The 21,456-nt window shown below is 46.6% G+C and overlaps 2 protein-coding genes and 1 pseudogene across 3 annotated transcripts; all 3 read right to left on the bottom strand.

The window, feature by feature from the left end:
• Positions 1 to 551: 551 nt before the first annotated feature.
• LOC129352977 (pre-rRNA-processing protein TSR2 homolog) lies at positions 552 to 3,659 on the bottom strand. Of its 2 annotated transcripts, none has more exons than XM_055022183.1 (5): positions 3,528 to 3,659; positions 2,959 to 3,049; positions 2,749 to 2,840; positions 1,515 to 1,676; positions 552 to 1,398 (listed from the first exon to the last, which is right to left on the bottom strand). In XM_055022183.1, exons 1-5 carry the CDS (start codon positions 3,657 to 3,659, stop codon positions 1,300 to 1,302), a joined length of 576 nt encoding a protein of 191 aa, XP_054878158.1. In that variant the 3' UTR covers positions 552 to 1,299. The 2 variants fall into 2 exon arrangements, with proteins under 2 accessions (XP_054878158.1, XP_054878159.1); XM_055022184.1 differs by having other exon boundaries at positions 1,515 to 1,688; positions 3,528 to 3,632.
• Positions 3,660 to 4,282: 623 nt separating this feature from the next.
• LOC129352978 (metabotropic glutamate receptor 8-like) lies at positions 4,283 to 13,008 on the bottom strand (annotated as a pseudogene).
• Positions 13,009 to 15,774: 2,766 nt separating this feature from the next.
• LOC129352980 (DNA repair protein RAD51 homolog 3-like) lies at positions 15,775 to 20,736 on the bottom strand. The gene is made up of 4 exons (XM_055022187.1): positions 20,597 to 20,736; positions 19,551 to 19,773; positions 16,995 to 17,220; positions 15,775 to 16,885 (listed from the first exon to the last, which is right to left on the bottom strand). The coding sequence occupies exons 1-4, from the start codon at positions 20,712 to 20,714 to the stop codon at positions 16,385 to 16,387; spliced, it is 1,068 nt and encodes a 355-aa protein (XP_054878162.1). The 5' UTR covers positions 20,715 to 20,736; the 3' UTR covers positions 15,775 to 16,384.
• Between the last annotated feature and the right edge of the window lie 720 nt (positions 20,737 to 21,456).

Genomic DNA, 21,456 nt, shown 5'->3' with positions numbered 1-21,456 from the left:
ACTTTTCTTGTAAAAATTTTTCAGAAAATGTTCATTATGAACTGGTCCTATATGAAGTATCACAGTTGAAGATTAGGTGATGGTAAGGAGACCATCCAACCTTAAAGCAGAAATATTAAAACTGCTCAACAGTTTCAAGAAAACTTTTCTGCTTTAATGCCAGTAAGAAACTGGGAAAACTTTTTTTCTTTGAGTATTGAAAAGGGTGTCATTAATTTCCAGTATTTGCTTATAAAATGTAAATAGTAAAAACTGTGTTGTATTTGGAAGTTGTCCTTTCTCACTGTTTTATTTACCATCAGGACATCCAGAAAACGCAGAGTCCTGATCAAACACAGGTCATGTTTCTCCCTTCATTTGGCTCCCAGTAAACCCAGATTATAATCTCAGATTCTCCTTCTCACATATTAATCCCTAAATAATAAATGAGAATTCCACTTCCTCATGTTCTGCTGGGAACCTTATTTCCATGTCAGATTTAACTTCAAACCTGAAAACTTCCTGGTTCTGATCCAGTTCTGTGATAATCTGATGGGAATAAAGCCCAGAGCTTCATGATGTTTTCGTAACTTTATTTAAATTCAGCTCTGAATACGAACTGCAGGGGTTAAACCTCAACACAACATCCAGCAGTGATAACTAATTATTCATGAGCAGAGATGATGTCACACCTCAACTTTCAGAATAAAAGCACTTATTTTAAACAAGTCCATTAAAAACGACTTCATGATTTTAGTGAAAATATTGCAGAACAGCTTCAGCAGCTAATTAGCATCATTAGCTGTTAATCGCAGCTAATGTTGATTAGCAGCTGAAGGTGCATTAGCTAATGCTAATCAGGATGCTAACCAGCATTAGCTAATCCCAGGTGGCATTATTAATAATAAAAATATCAAAATATTTTTAACTTCAAAGAACTGAAACATCCAGAACCAGTCAGAATTTGACCTAAAGCAGCACAGAACCAGACAGTCCGGGTCCAGTCTGATATGCTAGCATGTGGTTCTGGATCAGATCGGATCCGTCATCCTCAAAGTTTCCACCTGGTTCTGGTTCTGCTGGACCAGAGAACCAGAACATATGAGAAGAATTTTAATGGACTAATATTTTAAAATTGATTGGTTCTGTTTAATTTGACCCATTTTAATGTTCTAAATAAACGAAGACAGTTTTCCAACTAGTCCATCAGAACCGGATCATCTGGACTTTGCAGCGCCTTCATGGAGGCTCCGCCCTTAAATGGCGGCTCCACGGTGGAGTCCAGTTAAAGTCTGGTTTGTAAAGTTCTGGTTCTGCTCGTCACTTCTTCCTCCGGACCATGGTCCAGCCGTCCTCTTCGTCCTGAGGAGGAGGACGTATGGTGCTGAGGGACGGGCAGGACTCCTCACACTCCATGCCCTGCGCACACACATACACACACACATACAGGTTATTAATGGACCAACAGGAAGTTCTAATAATTTGTTAGGACAACTTTATGGCTGTGTTGCCTAGCAACCAGTCCCGTGGCGTACCTGCGTTTCGCTGTTGCTCTCCTCGTCATCTGACTGCGTAGCCGGAGCCGTGACCTTTGCCCTTGGCGCTTTGCTCTGAGTCAGTGTGTGGATGGTGCTCCGGAGCTGCTGCAGCGCCCCCTGCTCCCGGAGGGAGAACAGCTGCAGCAGACGCTGCGACACCTGCAGACACACCTGGTCAGGTAGCAGCCAATCAGGAGACAGAGCCACAGCTCATAGTTGTGTGTTTGTGTGTCGGTGTGTGTGTGTGTGTGTGTGTGAGTGTGTGTGTGTCGGTGTGTGTGTGTCGGTGTGTGTGTGTGTGTCAGTGTGTGTGTGTGTGTGAGTGTGTGTGTCGTGTGTGTGTGTGTGTGTCGGTGTGTGTGTGAGTGTGTGTCGGTGTGTGTGAGTGTCGGTGTGTGTGTGTGTCAGTGTGTGTGTGTGTGTGTGTCAGTGTGTGTGTGTGTGTGTCGGTGTGTGTGTGAGTGTGTGTCGGTGTGTGTGTGTGTCGGTGTGTGTGAGTGTGTGTCGGTGTGTGTGAGTGTCGGTGTGTGTGTGTGTCAGTGTGTGTGTGTGTGTGTGTCAGTGTGTGTGTGTGTGTCAGTGTGTGTGTGTGTGTGTGTGTGTGTGTGTGTCGGTGTGTGTGTGTGTGTGTGTCGGTGAGTGTGAGTGTGTCGGTGTGTGTGTGTGTGTGTGTGTGTGTGTCGGTGTGTGTGTGTGTGTCAGTGTGTGTGTGTCGGTGTGTGTGTGTGTGTGTCGGTGTGTGTGTGTGTGTCAGTGTGTGTGTGTGTGTGTGTGTCGGTGTGTGTGTGTGTGTCAGTGTGTGTGTGTGTGTGTGTGTCGGTGTGTGTGTGTGTGTCGGTGTGTGTGTGTGTGTCAGTGTGTGTGTGTGTGTGTGTGTGTGTGTGTGTGTGTGTCGGTGTGTGTGTGTGTGTCAGTGTGTGTGTGTGTCGGTGTGTGTGTGTGTGTCAGTGTGTGTGTGTCGGTGTGTGTGTGTGTGTGTGTGTGTGTGTGTGTGTGTGTGTGTCGGTGTGTGTGTGTGTGTCAGTGTGTGTGTGTCGGTGTGTGTCAGTGTGTGTGTGTGTGTGTGTCAGTGTGTGTGTGTGTGTGTGTGTCAGTGTGTGTGTGTGTGTGTGTGTGTGTGTGTCAGTGTGTGTGTGTGTGTGTCAGTGTGTGTGTGTGTGTGTGTGTGTGTGTGTGTGTGTGTGTCAGTGTGTGTGTGTCAGTGTGAGTGTGTCAGTGTGTGTGTGTGTACCTGAGGTAAGCTGCCATCCTCCACCACCGTATCAAACTCCTGATCCATCAGCTGAGACAGAAAATCCTCCACCTCATACTGCTGCAGGTCAGCTGCCCTCCACCGACACACACACACACACACGTCAGGCTACTGAACTGTGACGTCAGACAGGAAGTGAGGTTCTGTCAGAACATTAAAACGTTCTTAGCTGTTACCGTGGAGACGTACCGTTGTCATGGAAATACTGCTGAACGACATCCACCATCCAATCAGCTTTCTGCTGGCCGTAAACGCCTCCAAAGCCGTTGTCCACTGCGATCTGAGGGACAAGAGGACACATCCGGAACCGGGTCAGAACCGGACCACTTCTAGACTGAGCTGGAGGAAAATATTAACTTTTTAATATAAATCATCCGCTGGCCGCGGTTCTGATGGGTCAGGGTGGTTCTGACGGGGAGAAGGTTCGGTTCTGATGGGTCCGGAACGTTTGAGTGATGCATTTTCAAAAGGTCCAATGTCAGCCCGAACCCGTTACTGACAGATAATGAACCCACTGGGTCAGCGCTGAGCAGTACCAGAACCAGAAGGTGGATCATAACTGGATCTTGAGCTCCAAATCCGTCTAAAGTCCAGTAGAGCTGAACTGGACCGGTCTGGATGAGACGGAACCTCCCAAGCAGGAGCTGCTAGCATTAACTACATGGTTTGATCACGTGTTCTAGTGGAACCAACTGATTATCCCCACGTCCCCTAAGACCTGGTTCCGAACCCGGCAGTTGACCCGGTTCGGAGCTCACCTGTATAACCGGCCACGTCTGAAGAACCGCCCGAACTCCCTCCGTGAAGAGTTCACGCGACGCTGCGGAGGCCGCCATCTTGGACCTTCTTCTTCTTGATTTTGAAGTCGGCTGGTGAACAAGGTGGTGCATACCGCCACCAGCCGGTGAGGAGGACCGACAACAGCCCGCATCCTTTCATTGAACCCAGTTAGCAGCAAATGCAGATAAAATAATGTTCCACATTCATCAGAATTTGTTTTTTAGAATCTGCGACTTAGAAAGTCAAAGTTAAACGTTTATTTAATAACCTAAATATTTAGGTAGCTCAGAGTTAACCGAACAATGAGCTCAGATAAATATATCTGAAGCTAAATATTTATTTGGCTAAATAATATTTATGGAGCTAAATATTTAACATGGTTCATAAATGTTTATATGGGAAATGTGACATTTATAGACGAATGAATAATAATAGTCATGGTGGAAGTATGACTACAACAAACTCCCATTGGTTTCTCTTATGACAGGCTAAACAAGACAAATTGTTGCTGGTAATTTTTGACTCTATAACTTTATAAATGACAAACCATAAAACTCAAACATGAACTCAAAGTCGCTGCTTCATCTGTGAACCTGGTTCTGGTCTGCCAACAGAACCAGAGCCACCTGAACAGGTTCTGTCCACCTCACCGAGACCCAAATACTGAAACCAGAACATTTGAAATTAAATGATTTATTCACAAAGAGATTCACATTAAGTTAAAGGTTCTGAATCTGTGGACCAGGGTTCTGTTTCACTGAGATGATCAGAACCAGAACCCTATTACATGGGACAGGCTGAAGCAACAGGTGAGCTCCTCAGGTAAACCCTCCTCCAGTCCACCCATTTCTTAAGAAACAGCTAGTGTAACACTTTTATTGTGAAAGTCAGATTCTGACAGGAAGTGCTCAGGTGTTGTCAGTGATGTCACAGACCCCCACCAGGCAGAATAATGTCTCCATGTTTAATGTTGCCATGGCAACATTACTGAGCTCCACACTGTCCCCTGAACACAACATGTCTCCACTTCCTGTCTGACCTAAAGTCTGGTTTTCACAATAAAAGCTCAGCATCTTCATGATAATGGTGGTGATGATGTCATCAGGCTCTGCTCTGGTTGGCTGGTACCTGAGAAGGAAAGAAAACATGATTCATCATCCTCCTCCTCATCATCCTCATCCTCATCATTGGGTGACTCTGGGCAGGGGTCATCTATCGGGGTCAGGATGAGTTCAAGCATCAAATCAAGGTTTTGTTCTTCATCACTAGAAATGCTGAAACGTTCCTTGCCTCCAGCAGGTGGAGCTACTGAGTTCTGTCAGGTTCGATCTTGGTGTCTCCGTTCGGTTTGTCCGTCTTCTGGGACAGTGTGGCCGCCTGGACAACTGCCTGCATTGCAACATGACGGTTAGAGCAACGGGGAACCACAGCAACAACCACCTGAGAAGAACACCTGGGTTCTCACCTTAAAGCTCCTCTTCCTCTTCTGGACATTCTGCTCCGGGTGGAAGATGATGACATAAACTTTGGGCATGTACAGCATCCCCAGAGAGACAGAAGCACTGAGGGACATGGAGACTGTCAGGGTGGCAGTCTGGATGAACATCTGAGGAGACAGAGACCCGAACTTAACAGAACCACCTTCATGTCTGCAGAACTCCTTGAGAAACAAAGAAACCATCAACAAATATCCAGGAGAAAAGTTCTCTGTGGAACCTTTGTATTCACTTGTTTCTGATACAACCGTAAATCTGACGCACATCTGCTAGCAGCAGCGATGAAGCTGCTTCTTTCTGTCAACTGGGTGTTAATTTCTGGTTCTGAATGATCTGACGGGACACCAGAAAACAATTATTTTTTCAGTTCACATTGTGCTAAATGGAGTTTCCTTAACATCAAAGCTATTCAGGCCTCAAATAGCATCTCAATGCTAAACATGTAGCAGCTAACATCTGAATGATCAGGGCTTCCTGAAAAACTTTGCTCCAATCTGATGGTTTAAGAACAGATTAAAAAATACAATATTTCTGTTGTTGAGATCAGATCTTAATTTATTCAATAATTTCGCAACAAAAAGAGTCTTGAATTGAAAGTGTTACTTACTTTGTTGACAAAATACAATTAATTAATTACAAACCAATGCGAGATGTTGCAAGCAATTAACTTGAATCTTCCCACTGGTTCATTAATATTTTATATATATCGTGAGCATGTGTGTGTGTGTGTGTGTGTGTGTGTGTGTGTGTGTGTGTGTGTGTGTGTGTGTGTGTGAGTGTGTGTGTGTGTGTGTGAGTGCGTGTAGATGTTTAGCCATAGTTGTGGGGTTCTTGACTAACCCCCAGCATTATGAGGACATTTGTAGCTGTGGGGACATTTTGCCACACAATATAAAAAGATCATTTGTGGGGTACACTGTTAACTATCTGACTACAATAACACCTTCACCTTGTACCTCATGTTAAAGCATAAATACATTCTGGGAAAAAAAAGATTATTTGCAGGTTAGGGTTAGGTATAAACTTGAGGAGGTTGGGGAAAAGGTCAAAGTTAGGCTACAGAAACTAAAGGGAGTCAATTAGAGTCCACAGGAGTAAATTAGTTAGGAATGTGTGTGTGAAGCTAAAAGCTCCTGCAGCAGTAATCCTCTCCCAGCTCCCGTTGGTTCTGTTGTTCTCAGATAAAAAGCTTCTCTTAAATCCTCCTTCATGAAGCACCCAGAACCGAGAGAGAGGAGGAGGTCCGGCTGTTATCAGAGAACCACAGAAGAAGAACCGGCGTGTGACCTGTTGTTGTTTGCAACTCCTCTCATTCATGTTTTCATGAATTATTCTCTTTGAAACTTTCCAAGCAGCTGCGAAACATCCTGGAGAGTCTGTTATGTTCTGCTGCAGCCTCCATCTTTAATCCTGCAGAGAAGCTTTTATTTTGTCGGCTCAGCAGTTCTGAAAGCCTCTTTCCCCGGCCCTGATATTTTGGTCTTTTTGTCTCTTTTGTTGGGGCGTTTGGGCCTCGTTACTTGTCTGTTCTAATCTGTATAATCCAACCTGAAAGTGTCTGCACGGTTTATCTGAAGCATAACGGACCTGTCCCTCCCCCAGCGCCGCCAACCCAAACACTCCATCCTCCTCCTGGTTTCTGTCTGCAGTGACAGGATGGAGCCAAGTTCCTCTCATCCGCTCACCTCTACTCCGGTTCTGTTTGTTGTTCTGGAGAACACTAACCAGAAGATTCTGGAGAAGCTGCAGGAACCAGAACTGAACCAGAACAAATACAGACCTGCAGTCTGTTTAAAGGAACAGAGTTGGTTCCTCTGATTGAACTCTGTGGTTCTTCCCAGTTCCTCTGGGTTACATCTGGTTCTGGCCAGATCTAACTAACTCACTTGAAGCCTGGTCCGGTTCTTACCTTCTCAGTGGACTGAGCGGTGCCAAAGAAGATGGGGACAAAGGCCAGCCAGACGATGCAGGTGGTGTACATAGTGAAGCCGATGGGCTTCGCTTCGTTGAATGTCTCTGGAACGCCTCGACTCTTCACGGCGTAAACCGTACATGTTACCTAGCAACAGACGATGCAATGCAGATTCTTACAAACAGAAATATTCTGTTTGTAAGAATATTTCTGTTTGGTGGGACGTCACGTTACATCTGTAACGTCCAACAGATGTCACAGATGTAACTGAGAATTACAGTCCGGTTCTGGTGTTTGTTCTGGCTTTGAAGGAAAAGCCCATGGCTTAGCACTGTACAGCACGCTGGTGGAACCATCATGCTGAGGGGAAGTATTTTTTTTACCATGAGAACGATGCTGTAGCTCAGGCAGCAGATGATGGACAGGTCTGACATGTCACACTTGAGGATGCCTCGGGCCAGGTCTGGGTTTGGTGGGCGGAGCTCCTCGTAGTCAATGATGGTGTGAGGAGGAACCACAGCGAACCACACGAACACGCCCAGAACCTGAGAGACACCCAGGCATCACACAAGGTACCTGCGGGTCACATGACCTGCGTCCACTTACCTGGACAGAAATGAGGATGAAGGTGATGGCGAGCTGGGAGGTGGGGCTTATGAATTTGGGAGGAGTCACCGACTTCTTGCCCTGTTCAAAGATCCTGTAAATGCGGTTGGTTTTGGTTAACATGGCGGAGTAGGTGATAGCCATGCCGAGGCCCAGCAGGAGGCGCCGAAATGCACACACCACCACACCTGGCTCCGCGATCATCAGGAAGGTGATCAGGTAAATCAGAAAGATACCTGGATGGAGAAAGGTGAGGTCATCAACTGCTGATGACATCATTCTCAATGATGTCATCCATAAGACTAATGATGTCATCCATAAGACTAATGATGTCATCCATACTGACGATGTCACACAGCACCATGTGGTTTAGTCAGTCTCCAGTTTTTCACAGCGACAGGACAAATTCAAAATCTCACAAAAATATTGGGTTGTGATGATACTAACTCCCATCTGCAGGTGGCAGTATTTCTTACTTGTTCTCCTCTACTGCCGAAGACCTGATTTGATGTCCAGCTATAGTCATTCTTAATGTCATACATGAGTGAAAATATCTCAAAATATTTTCCTAAAGTATCACAAGAAAATCTGTCAATTTGACTGCAAAATTCACAAAAGTAATTGTGAAATCTTGGAGCGACCGATCAGCGAGCTCACCGGTCAGCAGGACGTAGCTCAGCTCTCTTCCGGATGCCCTGACGATAGGGGTGTCATTAAAGCGAATGAAGGTTACCACCACGGCGCTGGTTGCTAGGATGCCTAGCATGGCGAGAGAGGCGGGCACTAGGGCCCAGGGAGAGTTCCACTCCAGCTTGATGATGGGCGTGGGACAGCAGGCCGTCCGGTTGGGGACAGGCCGCATGTCCGTTGGACACATTTCACAGGTGAACTCGTCCAACTGGTACTGGTACCCGTCACAGAGCTGCAGGCAGGTGGGACACATGTTTCATTCCTTTTGCCTCACTTCCTGTAACCAAGTTCTAGTAGTGGCAGCAGGATGGCAGCTCCAGGTACCTCGCAGTGCCAGCAGCAGGGGACTCCCTTCACCATCTTCTTCCTCTCTCCGGTTTGCAGGGGAAGCTGCAGATGGACTCTGGAACGGATTTGTCTCCTCCGGACCACTGCATCTCCTCCAGCTGCAGAAACACACACCGGGTCAGGGACAGAACGTCCTGAGGTCTGGCCTTCATGGCACCGACTCACATTGAGCCTCAGGTTGTTGGTCCACTGGCCGATGACGTGGTAGCCAGGGTGGCTGTGGTTGGTCATCTGAAACTGGAAGATATCGTAGCGTCCTGGAGCGTCTCCGTTCTCATTGAACAGAACGCTGGTCCCAGCACTTCCTGGAAGACAGAGAGACGGATGGTAGTTTTACTGGAACCAGATAAGGCTTCATTAGGGCTGTGCAGAGACCTTCAGAGGTCTCAGAGTTAAAAAGAGGCCAAGATCTTAAAACACTGAACAACAACACAACAACAACAACCCATATCAATCAAGAATCTAACATTTTATCAGACCATACTGGATCATCGTTGGGGAAAATGCAAAACAAATTTTATCTATGTTTCCTCAACATAATGTTTTCTGTTTCTGCTGAGCTGATCTGAGCCTGAAGCTGTTAAACAGACCAGAGGAGAGAAGGTCAAAGGTTATGAAATAAGAACATGTGCTGATATTTTACTTAAAAAGTCCTACAACTTCTAGAACAAATTGGCTGCAGACTGATTTAGAAATCAAAAAGCTCAGAGGGTTCACTCTATATCAGTTTTCTATGTTAGCTCCGTTGAGATCTAGAATTATAAGGTTGAGATATCAACCCAAAGAAAACTCAGTAGCTGCTGATAGCAGCCATTCAGGGACCATCCACACATTCAGGGACCAATCATGATTCTGTCTAAGGCCCCAGCTCCCTGTAGAGAACCGGGCAGTTAGTGGAGCACTGGGGCAGTTGATGGAGCACTGGGGCAGTTGATGGAGCACTGGGGCAGTTGATGGAGCACTGATAAAGTCAGAAGTTTCTCTGCAGTTCAACCATTTTTGTGTTCAGAGTTGAGGAGGTTTTTCCGATATTGCAGGACAATTATGAAAAATAAATAGAAAACGTTTTTATTCACAAAAAAAAATATTCTTGCCCATAATTTGATAGTTAGAGGAACAGATCTGCCCTCCTCCTCACCATGGACCCGGAGCCTGAACAACTGAGAGTCTTATTAGACTGAGGGCTAGACTGGCTCTTTAGCTACATTATTATATTTACATCAATATTATTGCTGAGGAGCACAAGAAGGCCTCCTGACATACAGATAAAAAAATGAAAAAAGAGAACTAGGGGCATCAAGGATAAAAGGGGCAGGGGCTCAACTCTCCTTTACCCCCAACATGTGCCTGGGCTTCATCCAATATTATATTAATAAACCATATAACCATCTGGGTCTTTCATGAGAGATCTCTTATTGTCTGTCAATATTTAATCGGTTGAGTCAAAGTGAGTTCTTCTTCTTTGTGGATCGTCTTTTTGCTGACATGTAGTCTGCCCTCCAGGTGATCCGCTCCGTGTCTTCCTGCTGCAGCTTGTCATCTTTATTAAAAATGTTCTGGATGTCTGACAGGAGGAGTTAAGTAGTTTGAGTTTTTCTGTCTGAGAACAGATAAGGAAAAGGGAACTTTCCTTCAGATGAAGGTCATTACCTTCCATTTTTTGCCAGAAGGGAAACACCCTATAACATACAGTCCAATGAAACCAGTTCATTGCTGGTTGCAATGGACCCTATTCAGTCCAGCTCCAGTTCATCTCCGATTCATCAGGGGGGTTTGAATGCACAAATCAAACTCTAATCTTACAAACCTAAACTGGGGGTTGAAGTTGAAGTTTTTGAATTCATATGTGAACACCGAACGCATCGAAGACCACTCAAAACCAGGGGGGGAATATAAAAATAACACAACCCATCGAAGACCCCAAAAAAACCAGGAGGGGGACCATAGCAGGGAATTCTGGTAATACAACCAAAACGACAGCTAGTCAGTGGAGACCTTCAATGCCATCCGCTTATGAGACGCAAACCATCCAAACCACGAATTCATGAGGAGAGCCAGGGACTTGGAGCATCTGTCTGCTCTGTTTGCCTGCCCAGAGGATAACTTACCGTTGAAGTTGACGGCTCTGATGTAGTCCAGCAGCAGGCGCCCTCCACCGGGTCCATACTGCTGCAGACCCCATGGCTGTTGGACAGAGGTCTTGGTGCATGTTGTGCAGAGCGTAGGCAACGGCATAAACGGCATCAATCACAAACTGAACCTTCCCTCCTGCTCATAGGACGAGTCCTGACCAATTCGCTCGCCTCCTGCAGACAGATGCACCATAATAAGGGAACACCTGAGACCTTCACAAATCTGTCTCTATGAGTACCTGTGCACTTCTTCTTGTCTGAGTCCAGTTTGATTCCGGGACGGGTCAATTTGCACCTGAAGTCGTCCTCCCAGAACTCGGCGAACCAGATGTTCCTGCGGTTGTTCTCCAGGGATCGAGACATGAAGTACTGATCAAAGCCTGTACAACAAACACAACAGATGAGAACCCTCTAAAGCCCTCTCGATCTCAATTCCGGTCCTCAGTTCTCACTGCCTGCATGTTGTAGTTGTGTCTCTGCTCCAGAACATCTCATTCAAATGATTGCATGACCTCCTCAAGTGCTGCAGAAGGCTGCTTGTCACCCATTTAGTCAAATCAAGAGTGTTTTGCCGAAGGGAAACACCTACAACATACAGGACAGTGGACTTTGAGGACTGGAATTGAGAAACTGCTCTAGAATCCTCCAGAACCAGGTAATGCTTGGTCAAGTGCATCCAGTTCTACCGTCAATCGAGGTCCGCTTGGGCAGGATGGTGACAGCGCCTTCTGCAACGTCTTCCAGCTCGGCGATTGGCGAGCTCTTGGCCCCCCAGCTGTCTGACCCAACAAACAGGAAGTGGCCCGTTAGGTTAGCCTGCCTCGCCGCTTCAAGAACACGCCTACCAGAGGGAAAGAAGAATCAGCCTCAAGTCTCATGACCACACCAACAAGGTGTCCAGGGAAGAGGTGAGTATCTGGTGGATTACTTGATGTCGTCCTCGTTGGCGAAGATGATGACTCCTCTGGCATTACTTGTCTCCATCAAACGTTTGATGATCTTATCGAACTCGCCCTCAGCTGGCTCTCGGGGGATCTTGACCGACTGGGCAATGCACACACCACCTGGTGGAGAGACAGAGTCAGGTGATAGATGGGTCAGACATGGGTGAGATAGGAGCTTCCTTACCGGCCTCTCGAGAGATCTGCATGAAGGCCTCAACGCCGCTCTCGCCGTAGTTGCCCTCGGACGCCAGTGTGGAGACGTAGTTCCAACCCAGAGCCTTGACGATATCCAGCATGGCCTGGGCCTGGTACGAGTCTGGCGGAACAACCCGGGAGAAGAAAGTCGTAGCGATTGTTGTCGCTGAGCTCTGGAGCAGTGGATGCATAGCTCACCTGAGGAATCTGGAATTCAGAACCAGAACCAGAACCCAGTTCAGAAGCGACATGGTGGAGCAGCAGAGACCAGAACCACTCAGACAGATTAATGTTGTGTAACAGCCGAGCTCAAAGTGGGGCAGCTCTTCAATCACATTAACACCGAGAGTGATTAACAGAGACCTTCTTAACGAGCAGACCTCATTATGACAACAACCTCATCATCATCATCTGAGGAAGAGGAGGAAGCATGAGCTGCAGAGCTTCATATGAAAAAAAAATATTCCCTTATTTAGTAGTTTCTACTGGGTTTTATGATGTTACTGGGTCCTACTGGGTTCCACTAATGCTAGTGTAGTCCATTGGGTTCTGCTGGTTTTAACTGGGTATTATTGTACTCCACTAGGTCCCAGTAGGTTGTACAGGTTTCCACTGTCCTCCATTGCATCTTTATTATTCATTTGATGGAGGAAGTCATTCCATCCACTTCATCAGATTCGACATCTTTGGTAGAAAGTCTTCATGATGCTGATCTCCAACTGAAACTGATGCTTCACTCTGTCTCACCTTTAGTCTCGTTTCCTCTACCTGCTCCTCACCTGTCTCTCTAACCCATCTCCGTCTCTCACCTCAAACAGGCGCAGGATGTTGGCCACCATGATGGACACGGAGCTGGCCGACGCTCCGATCACACCCACCACCCTCTCCGGTTTGCGGATGAGGGGCGGCTCGCCGTTGGAGCAGCGGATGTCAGACGTGTCCTTCTGGATAAGCGCCTGGACGAAGGTGAGGGACTGCTCCAGGGCGTAGGTGTCCCTGGAGCAGGTGTCCAGGATGCGGGCACCCAGTGTGATGTTGGGCAGCAGCTCGGGGTCGCCGTTGATCTGGTCCAGGGCGTACAACATGGCCTCCATACGGTGGATGCCCTTCTCCTTCTTCAGCTCGCCACAGTTCACGCCGTGGGGCCGCGGCATGGATGGGGAACAGCCCCCCCAGAGTAATGTCACCAGGGAGCTTGATGGTGGTGATGGAAGTGCTGGTGCGAGGCTCGCACCTGGCCCGCCGGGTCGGCAGTCCAGATCCAGAGAGGCAGCAGGAAGCGGGGCCAAAGGGCGCCGGGGCGACTGGCGGCAACAACATCAAGACAGAGGGAAAAGGGGTGGGGCCTGATGATGTCTGCTGAGTGATGTTCAGCATGGACCGTTCATCCTGACACGAGATCTGGGGACACGTCAACCAGTCAACAATGACCCGCATCACATGATGTGTATCGACTCACATGATCCGATACGAGTCACATGATCCGTATTGGGTCACATGATCCGATACGAGACACATGATCCGATACGATCCACATGATCCGATACGAGTCACATGATCCGATACGATCCACATGATCCGATACGAGTCACATGATCCGATACGATCCACATGATCCGATACGAGTCACATGATCCGATACGATCCACATGATCCGATACGAGTCACATGATCCGTATTGGGTCACATGATCCGATACGATCCACATGATCCGATACGAGTCACATGATCCGTATTGGGTCACATGATCCGATACGATCCACATGATCCGATACGAGTCACATGATCCGTATTGGGTCACATGATCCGTATTGGGTCACATGATCCGATACGATCCACATGATCCGATACGAGTCACATGATCCGTATTGAGTCACATGATCCGTATTGGGTCACATGATCCGATACGAGACACATGATCCGTATTGGGTCACATGACTTCTTATGTGATCAGACATAAGTTGAGAGCCAGCTTTTATTTTGGTAGTCTACTTGTGGTTATTTCAGATTAATTTGCATATCATCTAAATATTTAGCTCTATGATGAATATTCACCAGCCCCCAAAATAAAACTAAAATAATAAAAGGTGATTTCTGTCCTCTGATCACTCACCAATCAGCATCGAACAGCTGCAGTGATTAATCATTTTTTACCAACTGGTTTTAAAAAACAGGCATTCATTTGAATAAATTTGATCTTTGATCAGAAAACTGGAAATCTGAGAAAATAAAAACTTGAGCTATCAATAAAGTTCTGATTTAATGAACTGGTTCCTGCAGTTTGATCCACTTTATGGGCCAACAGGTGAGAAAAAGAAAGTTAAATACCTGTGAACTGAGCCGCTCCGTTCGGTCCGCACAGAGACCCGCATCAGCCTGCGGAGAGAGGAAGAGTCCGGCTGGTGCTGCGGCAGCCGGCGGAGGACTGGACTCCTGTCTGTGTGTGTGTGTGTGTCTCTGTCTATATGTGTGTGTGTGTGTGTGTGTGTCTCTGTCTATGTGTGTGTGTGTGTGTGTGTGTCTCTGTCTATGTGTGTGTGTCTCTGTCTATGAGTGTGTGTGTGTGTCTCTGTCTATGAGTGTGTGTCTCTGTCTATGAGTGTGTGTCTCTGTCTATGAGTGTGTGTGTGTGTCTCTGTCTATGAGTGTGTGTCTCTGTCTATATGTGTGTGTGTGTGTCTCTGTCTATGAGTGTGTGTGTGTGTCTCTGTCTATGAGTGTGTGTGTCTCTGTCTATGAGTGTGTGTGTGTCTCTGTCTATGAGTGTGTGTCTCTGTCTATGAGTGTGTGTGTGTCTCTGTCTATGAGTGTGTGTGTGTGTCTCTGTCTATGAGTGTGTGTCTCTGTCTATGAGTGTGTGTGTCTCTGTCTATGAGTGTGTGTGTGTCTCTGTCTATGTGTGTGTCTCTGTCTATGAGTGTGTGTGTGTGTCTGTCTATGTGTGTGTGTGTCTCTGTCTATGAGTGGTGTGTGTCTCTGTCTATGTGTGTGTCTCTGTCTATGAGTGTGTGTCTCTGTCTATGAGTGTGTGTCTCTGTCTATGAGTGTGTGTGTGTCTCTGTCTATGTGTGTGTCTCTGTCTATGAGTGTGTGTGTGTGTGTGTCTGTCTATGAGTGTGTGTCTCTGTCTATGAGTGTGTGTCTCTGTCTATGAGTGTGTGTGTGTCTCTGTCTATGAGTGTGTGTCTCTGTCTATGAGTGTGTGTGTCTGTCTATGAGTGTGTGTGTGTCTCTGTCTATGTGTGTGTCTCTGTCTATGAGTGTGTGTGTGTGTCTGTCTATGAGTGTGTGTCTCTGTCTATGAGTGTGTGTCTCTGTCTATGAGTGTGTGTCCACTGTGAGGACCCGCTCGGTCTGCGGAGCTGCAGGATTCCTGCTCCTGAGGACTCTGGTGACGTCACGTGGGAATGATTGTTCATTAATTATGGAAATTGTCGGAGGGGCGGGGCTTGACTCTCTGACAGAACCTGAACCAGCAGTCAACAGAACCTCAGACATTTCCGGGAACTCTTTCAGGAGAACCGGATCTGCTGACGAACAGAACCGGCTCTTTGGACCACCAGGCTGCTGAAATTTATTTATAGTAAAAATCTGTGTTTATTATTATTGATTAATTTATATATATTACCAATAGAGAATAATTAATGTTTTTACAGCTTTTGGTTTTATTAGGTTCAATAAAACTATTTTCAGCTCATAAACCATAAACAGGCTGTTTGATCATTTTTAATGTTAAACAAAAGCTTGACCTCTGACCCCAGAAGTAACATTCAGATGTTTGTTTTTAGACCTTCATCAGTCTTTGAGCCGCATCAGAAAATAAATCAAAAATATTTCTCTTTTATTAATAAGTATATTTTTAATTTCATTGTAAGCAGAATCAGATCCTCCCAAAAGCAGAATTTATTTTCCCAGATTTTTATTTATTTGTTGAACATGAAGTTACTCAAATCATGTTTTTATTGCTGAAAACACAATTAAATACTGAACACGTTCACCGATTTACTATTTTTGCCTTCTGTAAGGTGAGTGAGTCTCAAATCAAAAGTGTCATTACTATTATGAAAACAGAAAATCATTTTCTTCCTTTAATAAAGCAAATATACATTCCCTTAACAAAGACTTTTCACTTTATAAAAAAACAATAAGAAATCTGCGTCCAGTGAGTTAAACCAGGAGATTTGTAGAAAATCGTGGATTTATTCTTCAACCAAACATCCAGAGAAACTCAGTTTCCAAGGTGACAGACAGGTGATGGAGGCCAGGAGGAGCAGCTGGACACACCTGGACGCCTGCAGCTCCAGGATCTGGTTAAAGTTTCTTTGTCTGGATTTGCTGCAGCCTCACCTGAGTGACATCACGCTGGGGGCGGGGCTAAACTAGAGCAGCGCAGGTAAAAGCAGCAAACACACCTGCACAGGAGCACCTGTGAGTTCCTCTCAGCCAATGAGAAGCCAGCAGAGAGCAGAAGTGCAGACTGAACTTCAGGCTCTCATCTCCGATTGGCTTTAATCATGTCACAGTGTTTTTCCTGCTGGAAGCCGATTGGTCGGTCTGAGTTCGAGGCCTTTTGCTCTGCGGCTGTTCTGATTGGTCCGCGTCCCTGAAGCCCTGGCAGGTGATCTGGTATTGGACGCTGGAGTCCATGTGACCCGGGGATTTGAGGATGGAGGCCATGCGCCGTGACTCCTCCCACCGGAGGAGGAGCCTGACGGAGGGGGCGTGGCCCCAGATGTCGCCGAGCGCCGGCGCCGGCCGCGCCCGGCCGCCGCGCAGCCGCGTGGTGGTGTGGTTGGTGGTCACCACGGCGATGTTGTGGCCCGTCGCCGCGGCGATAAGCCGCAGGCCGACGCCCTGGAGGAGGCGTGTCCTCCGGGACAGATCGTCATGGAGACGCAAGAACGGGAACGCCACGCTGTCGATGACGAGGAGGCGGAGCCTCGGCCGGTCCGACAGGAAGTCGGGCAGCAGACGCAGCTCGGCCAGCAGCTCCACGTAGTCACGGCAACGCACCTGAGAACACAGCCAATCAGAGCCCTGCTGCCGCAGGGTTACCACGGCAACAGCATCTCCCGAAGGCGGAGGCCGGAACCGGGTCCATCAGAACCAGAACCAGCAGAACCAGGAAACCCAGGAAGACGTTTGACAGGATGGTCTCCACGGTGAAGGTCGCCATGGCAACACGCTGCTCCTCATCCTCAGCCAGCAGCGAGAAGCGGCGCACGGCGGCGCCGGCCAGGTCCACCAGCCTCTGGACCCGGAACCCGCCCTCCGTGTCCACGAACAGAACCTGACCCCCGAGACCGCCGAACACCGCCGGCACCTGGACGTCCACGGCCAGCTGCAGGCTGGGCAGAACCAGAACCAGAACCGGTCAGAACCAGAACCAGAACCAGAACCAGGACCGGTCAGAACCAGAACCAGAACCAGGACCGGTCAGAACCAGAACCAGAACCAGGACCGGTCAGAACCAGAACCAGAACCAGTCAGAACCAGAACCAGAACCAGGACCGGTCAGAACCAGAACCAGAACCAGGACCGGTCAGAACCAGAACCAGAACCAGTCAGAACCAGAACCAGAACCAGGACCGGTCAGAACCAGAACCAGAACCAGTCAGAACCAGAACCAGAACCAGGACCGGTCAGAACCAGAACCAGAACCAGGACCGGTCAGAACCAGAACCAGAACCAGTCAGAACCAGAACCAGGACCGGTCAGAACCAGAACCAGTCAGAACCAGAACCAGAACCAGGACCGGTCAGAACCAGAACCAGAACCAGTCAGAACCAGAACCAGAACCAGGACCGGTCAGAACCAGAACCAGAACCAGGACCGGTCAGAACCAGAACCAGAACCAGTCAGAACCAGAACCAGAACCAGGACCGGTCAGAACCAGAACCAGAACCAGTCAGAACCAGAACCAGAACCAGGACCGGTCAGAACCAGAACCAGAACCAGGACCGGTCAGAACCAGAACCAGAACCAGTCAGAACCAGAACCAGTCAGAACCAGAACCAGTCAGAACCAGAACCAGAACCAGGACCGGTCAGAACCAGAACCAGAACCAGTCAGAACCAGAACCAGAACCAGGACCGGTCAGAACCAGAACCAGAACCAGGACCGGTCAGAACCAGAACCAGAACCAGTCAGAACCAGAACCAGGACCGGTCAGAACCAGAACCAGTCAGAACCAGAACCAGAACCAGGACCGGTCAGAACCAGAACCAGAACCAGTCAGAACCAGAACCAGAACCAGGACCGGTCAGAACCAGAACCAGAACCAGGACCGGTCAGAACCAGAACCAGAACCAGTCAGAACCAGAACCAGAACCAGGACCGGTCAGAACCAGAACCAGAACCAGTCAGAACCAGAACCAGAACCAGGACCGGTCAGAACCAGAACCAGAACCAGGACCGTCAGAACCAGAACCAGAACCAGTCAGAACCAGAACCAGTCAGAACCAGAACCAGTCAGAACCAGAACCAGAACCAGGACCGGTCAGAACCAGAACCAGAACCAGTCAGAACCAGAACCAGAACCAGGACCGGTCAGAACCAGAACCAGAACCAGGACCGGTCAGAACCAGAACCAGAACCAGTCAGAACCAGAACCGGTCAGAACCAGAACCAGAACCAGGACCGGTCAGAACCAGAACCAGAACCAGGACCGGTCAGAACCAGAACCAGGACCGGTCAGAACCAGAACCAGAACCAGGACCGGTCAGAACCAGAACCAGGACCGGTCAGAACCAGAACCAGAACCAGGACCGGTCAGAACCAGAACCAGAACCAGTCAGAACCAGAACCAGAACCAGGACCAGTCAGAACCAGAACCAGCAGCTTAAACTGGTCTAAGGTTTCTTTCCGAACCGGTTCCAGATTTGAAATGAACCCGTTTCTTCAGAGGAACCCGGTTCTGGGTCCAGTTTGTGGTGATGTTTCATACAGCAGCAGCGCCCCCCACAGGGCAGGAAGTGGTCATGCACAGAGGCCTGCAGACAGGATGTGCCCACGTTGGATCTGACCTCATGCCGCCATCACCTGCTGAGGCTCACAGGATGAACCCGATGGCTTCTGATTGGCTGCTTATCAGCCAATCACAGCTTGGGACACGGGACCAAAACATGGCGTCTTTAGGGACGAGTTGGGTGCAGAAATATTCAAATTAAATATTTCATCAAACTCTTCTTTGATCTCTACCACCTATTGACCCCAATGACCCAATTAGTGACCTCAGCTGGCTCATTAATGACCTTAGCGACCCTAAGGTCATCAACTAATATATATATCTATTCTTCATATTCCTGTATATTCTGAATAATCTGTGTAATTTGTATAATATGTACATAGCTGTACAAAACATTTTATTTATCGCACATCAATATTATTCTCTGTTTATATCTTTGTACAACTGTTAATAAATATTTATATCCTGTATTGCATTTCTGGATAGATGCAAACGACATTTCGTTGCTCAGTACATGTGACAATGCAACGACAATAAAGTTGAATTCTATTCTATTCCAGTAGTGACCTTGGTGACCTCAGCCTGTGGGGGTGATTGTTGCCAGGCTGTTACTTCCAGCCATGTTCAGAACCGGAGACACGCTCCGGGTCATGAGAGGAAACGCCTGTCATGACCCGCAGTGTGTGCGCCACCAGGTGTGTGTTTTCTGACCACAGCTGTGTTTTCCCAACTCCTGGAGCTCCGCAGATCTCCGTCACTTTCCCGACAGGAACTCCTCCCCCGAGCGCCTCGTCCAGCCGGGAGCAGAACGTCACGATGCTCCTGAACTCCTCCTCCCTCTGCAGGAGCTCCAGAGCCGTCACGGGGGCACCGCCGTGCCCCGCGCTGGCAGCATGCAGCGCCTCCAGCGCCTCCTGCTGGGACACTCCAGCCTCTGCACACATGACAAATCAGAGCAACATTTTACATTTCTGTAGTTAGAAAAGCAGTGTGATGTCATTAAATAGCTTTAAATTACTTATTGAAAATAAAATAGTAAGATGAAAATCTTATTTAAAAATTTTAACTTTAGAGTAAAAACACATCTTTAATGTTCAATTTACATAATTAAAATTAAAATGCATCTTTTTCTATAAAATTTTAATAAATAAAAATATGAAACTATGAAACAGAACCAGAACCTCCAGTAAATTAATCACAGTTTACTGTTTTTTATGCTTGATTATTATAAGAAGGATTTGTGGAAGGCAAGAAGGTGAAAAATGTCCATAATGATGATCAAAACATCAACAATAAACGTCTTTTTTTAATTATATTTTGCATAATTTTTTTTGGAGTTAGGCATAAAAAAGTAAAAAACATAAAAATAATATTTGACAGTAATAAATTTGATTGATCACATTTGATCCATTTTCTGATGGTGAATCCAATCACTGATCATTTCAGGTTTAATGAATGAAGAAAAAAAAAATCGTCTTTATCCATAAACTGGACCAATCACAGAACCAGAACCAGATATCAGTTATCAGAACCTGATATCTATAAACAGAAAAATATTTTCATAGAAAAATTATTGTAATTTTCTATAAAATATTTTCCAGAATTTCTGTCCCAGAACAAATTTAACCGAAACTTTATTTAGTTTCTACTTTGACAAAACCTAATTATGGATGAAAAGCAGTTTTAGCCTCAGTATGAAAAACGAGATGCCTCAAAGCATTATGACGTCATGAGATGACGCGATTGGGCCGCTCTACCTGCGCTCAGCTGTTCCGGGTTCAGGTCCTGCAGGTCTGTGGTGAACTGGAAACCAGCTCTCACCAGTTTCCCCTTCAAACTGGAGCCCAAACCCAAACTGGAGACGGGCCTCCTCATCCTCACCGCGTTCACAGCAGCCCGCTTCCTCCCTGCACTTCCGCTTCCAGTTTTCAAAATAAAAGCCGCAGGAGTTCCGCTTTGCTGCTGAGTTCCGGGGTTTTGATTTTAAATCTGTTTAATTTCTAAAATATTTGGTTTGACATCTAACAAGGATAACAATTATAAAAATGTAATTTTTGTGAAACATTTAAATTACTACAAAATTATCATGGATTAGATAATTTTCTCTCATCTTTAAAAATTGAGACTTTTCTAAAGTGTCCGTTTGACTTTGAGCTGCTTCCCTCCACCAATAGAAAGAACTGCGCAGTTATCACAATAAAACTCAAATCAACAAAAGTGTGGAAACAAAGACAAAAACATTTATCTTTTATCCAGGTTACTCTGTTATCTAATCTTTTTTGAACCAAATCCTAGAAAGTGAAAAAAATATATGAATGAATTATATGAATAAAAAATAAAATATCAATATAGAAGAAACATGTAAAATTAAATGTAAACCTCATAAAACCAATATTGGCAGTAATGTATGTATTTTAGAACAGGATGAAGAACTTTCAGTTTAAATGTGTATTACTCACAGACGTAAAAAGCATTAAAAACAGTAAAACTATTCCTAAAAATCATTTTTCAACAGTAAATGTATCATCTCTGTATTAAACTGACGAGTTTAATTAATGTGCAGTTTTCCTGAATTCACATATTTTAAATATTACATATAAAACCACAACAATAAGAA

Source organism: Poeciliopsis prolifica, unplaced genomic scaffold (genome assembly GCF_027474105.1).
Source record: "Poeciliopsis prolifica strain line A6 unplaced genomic scaffold, Auburn_PproV2 SCAFFOLD082, whole genome shotgun sequence".
NCBI classification, from domain to species: Eukaryota; Metazoa; Chordata; class Actinopteri; order Cyprinodontiformes; family Poeciliidae; genus Poeciliopsis; species Poeciliopsis prolifica.
Note: the sequence above shows the minus strand (reverse complement) of the source record. Positions and strands in the feature narration are given on the sequence as shown.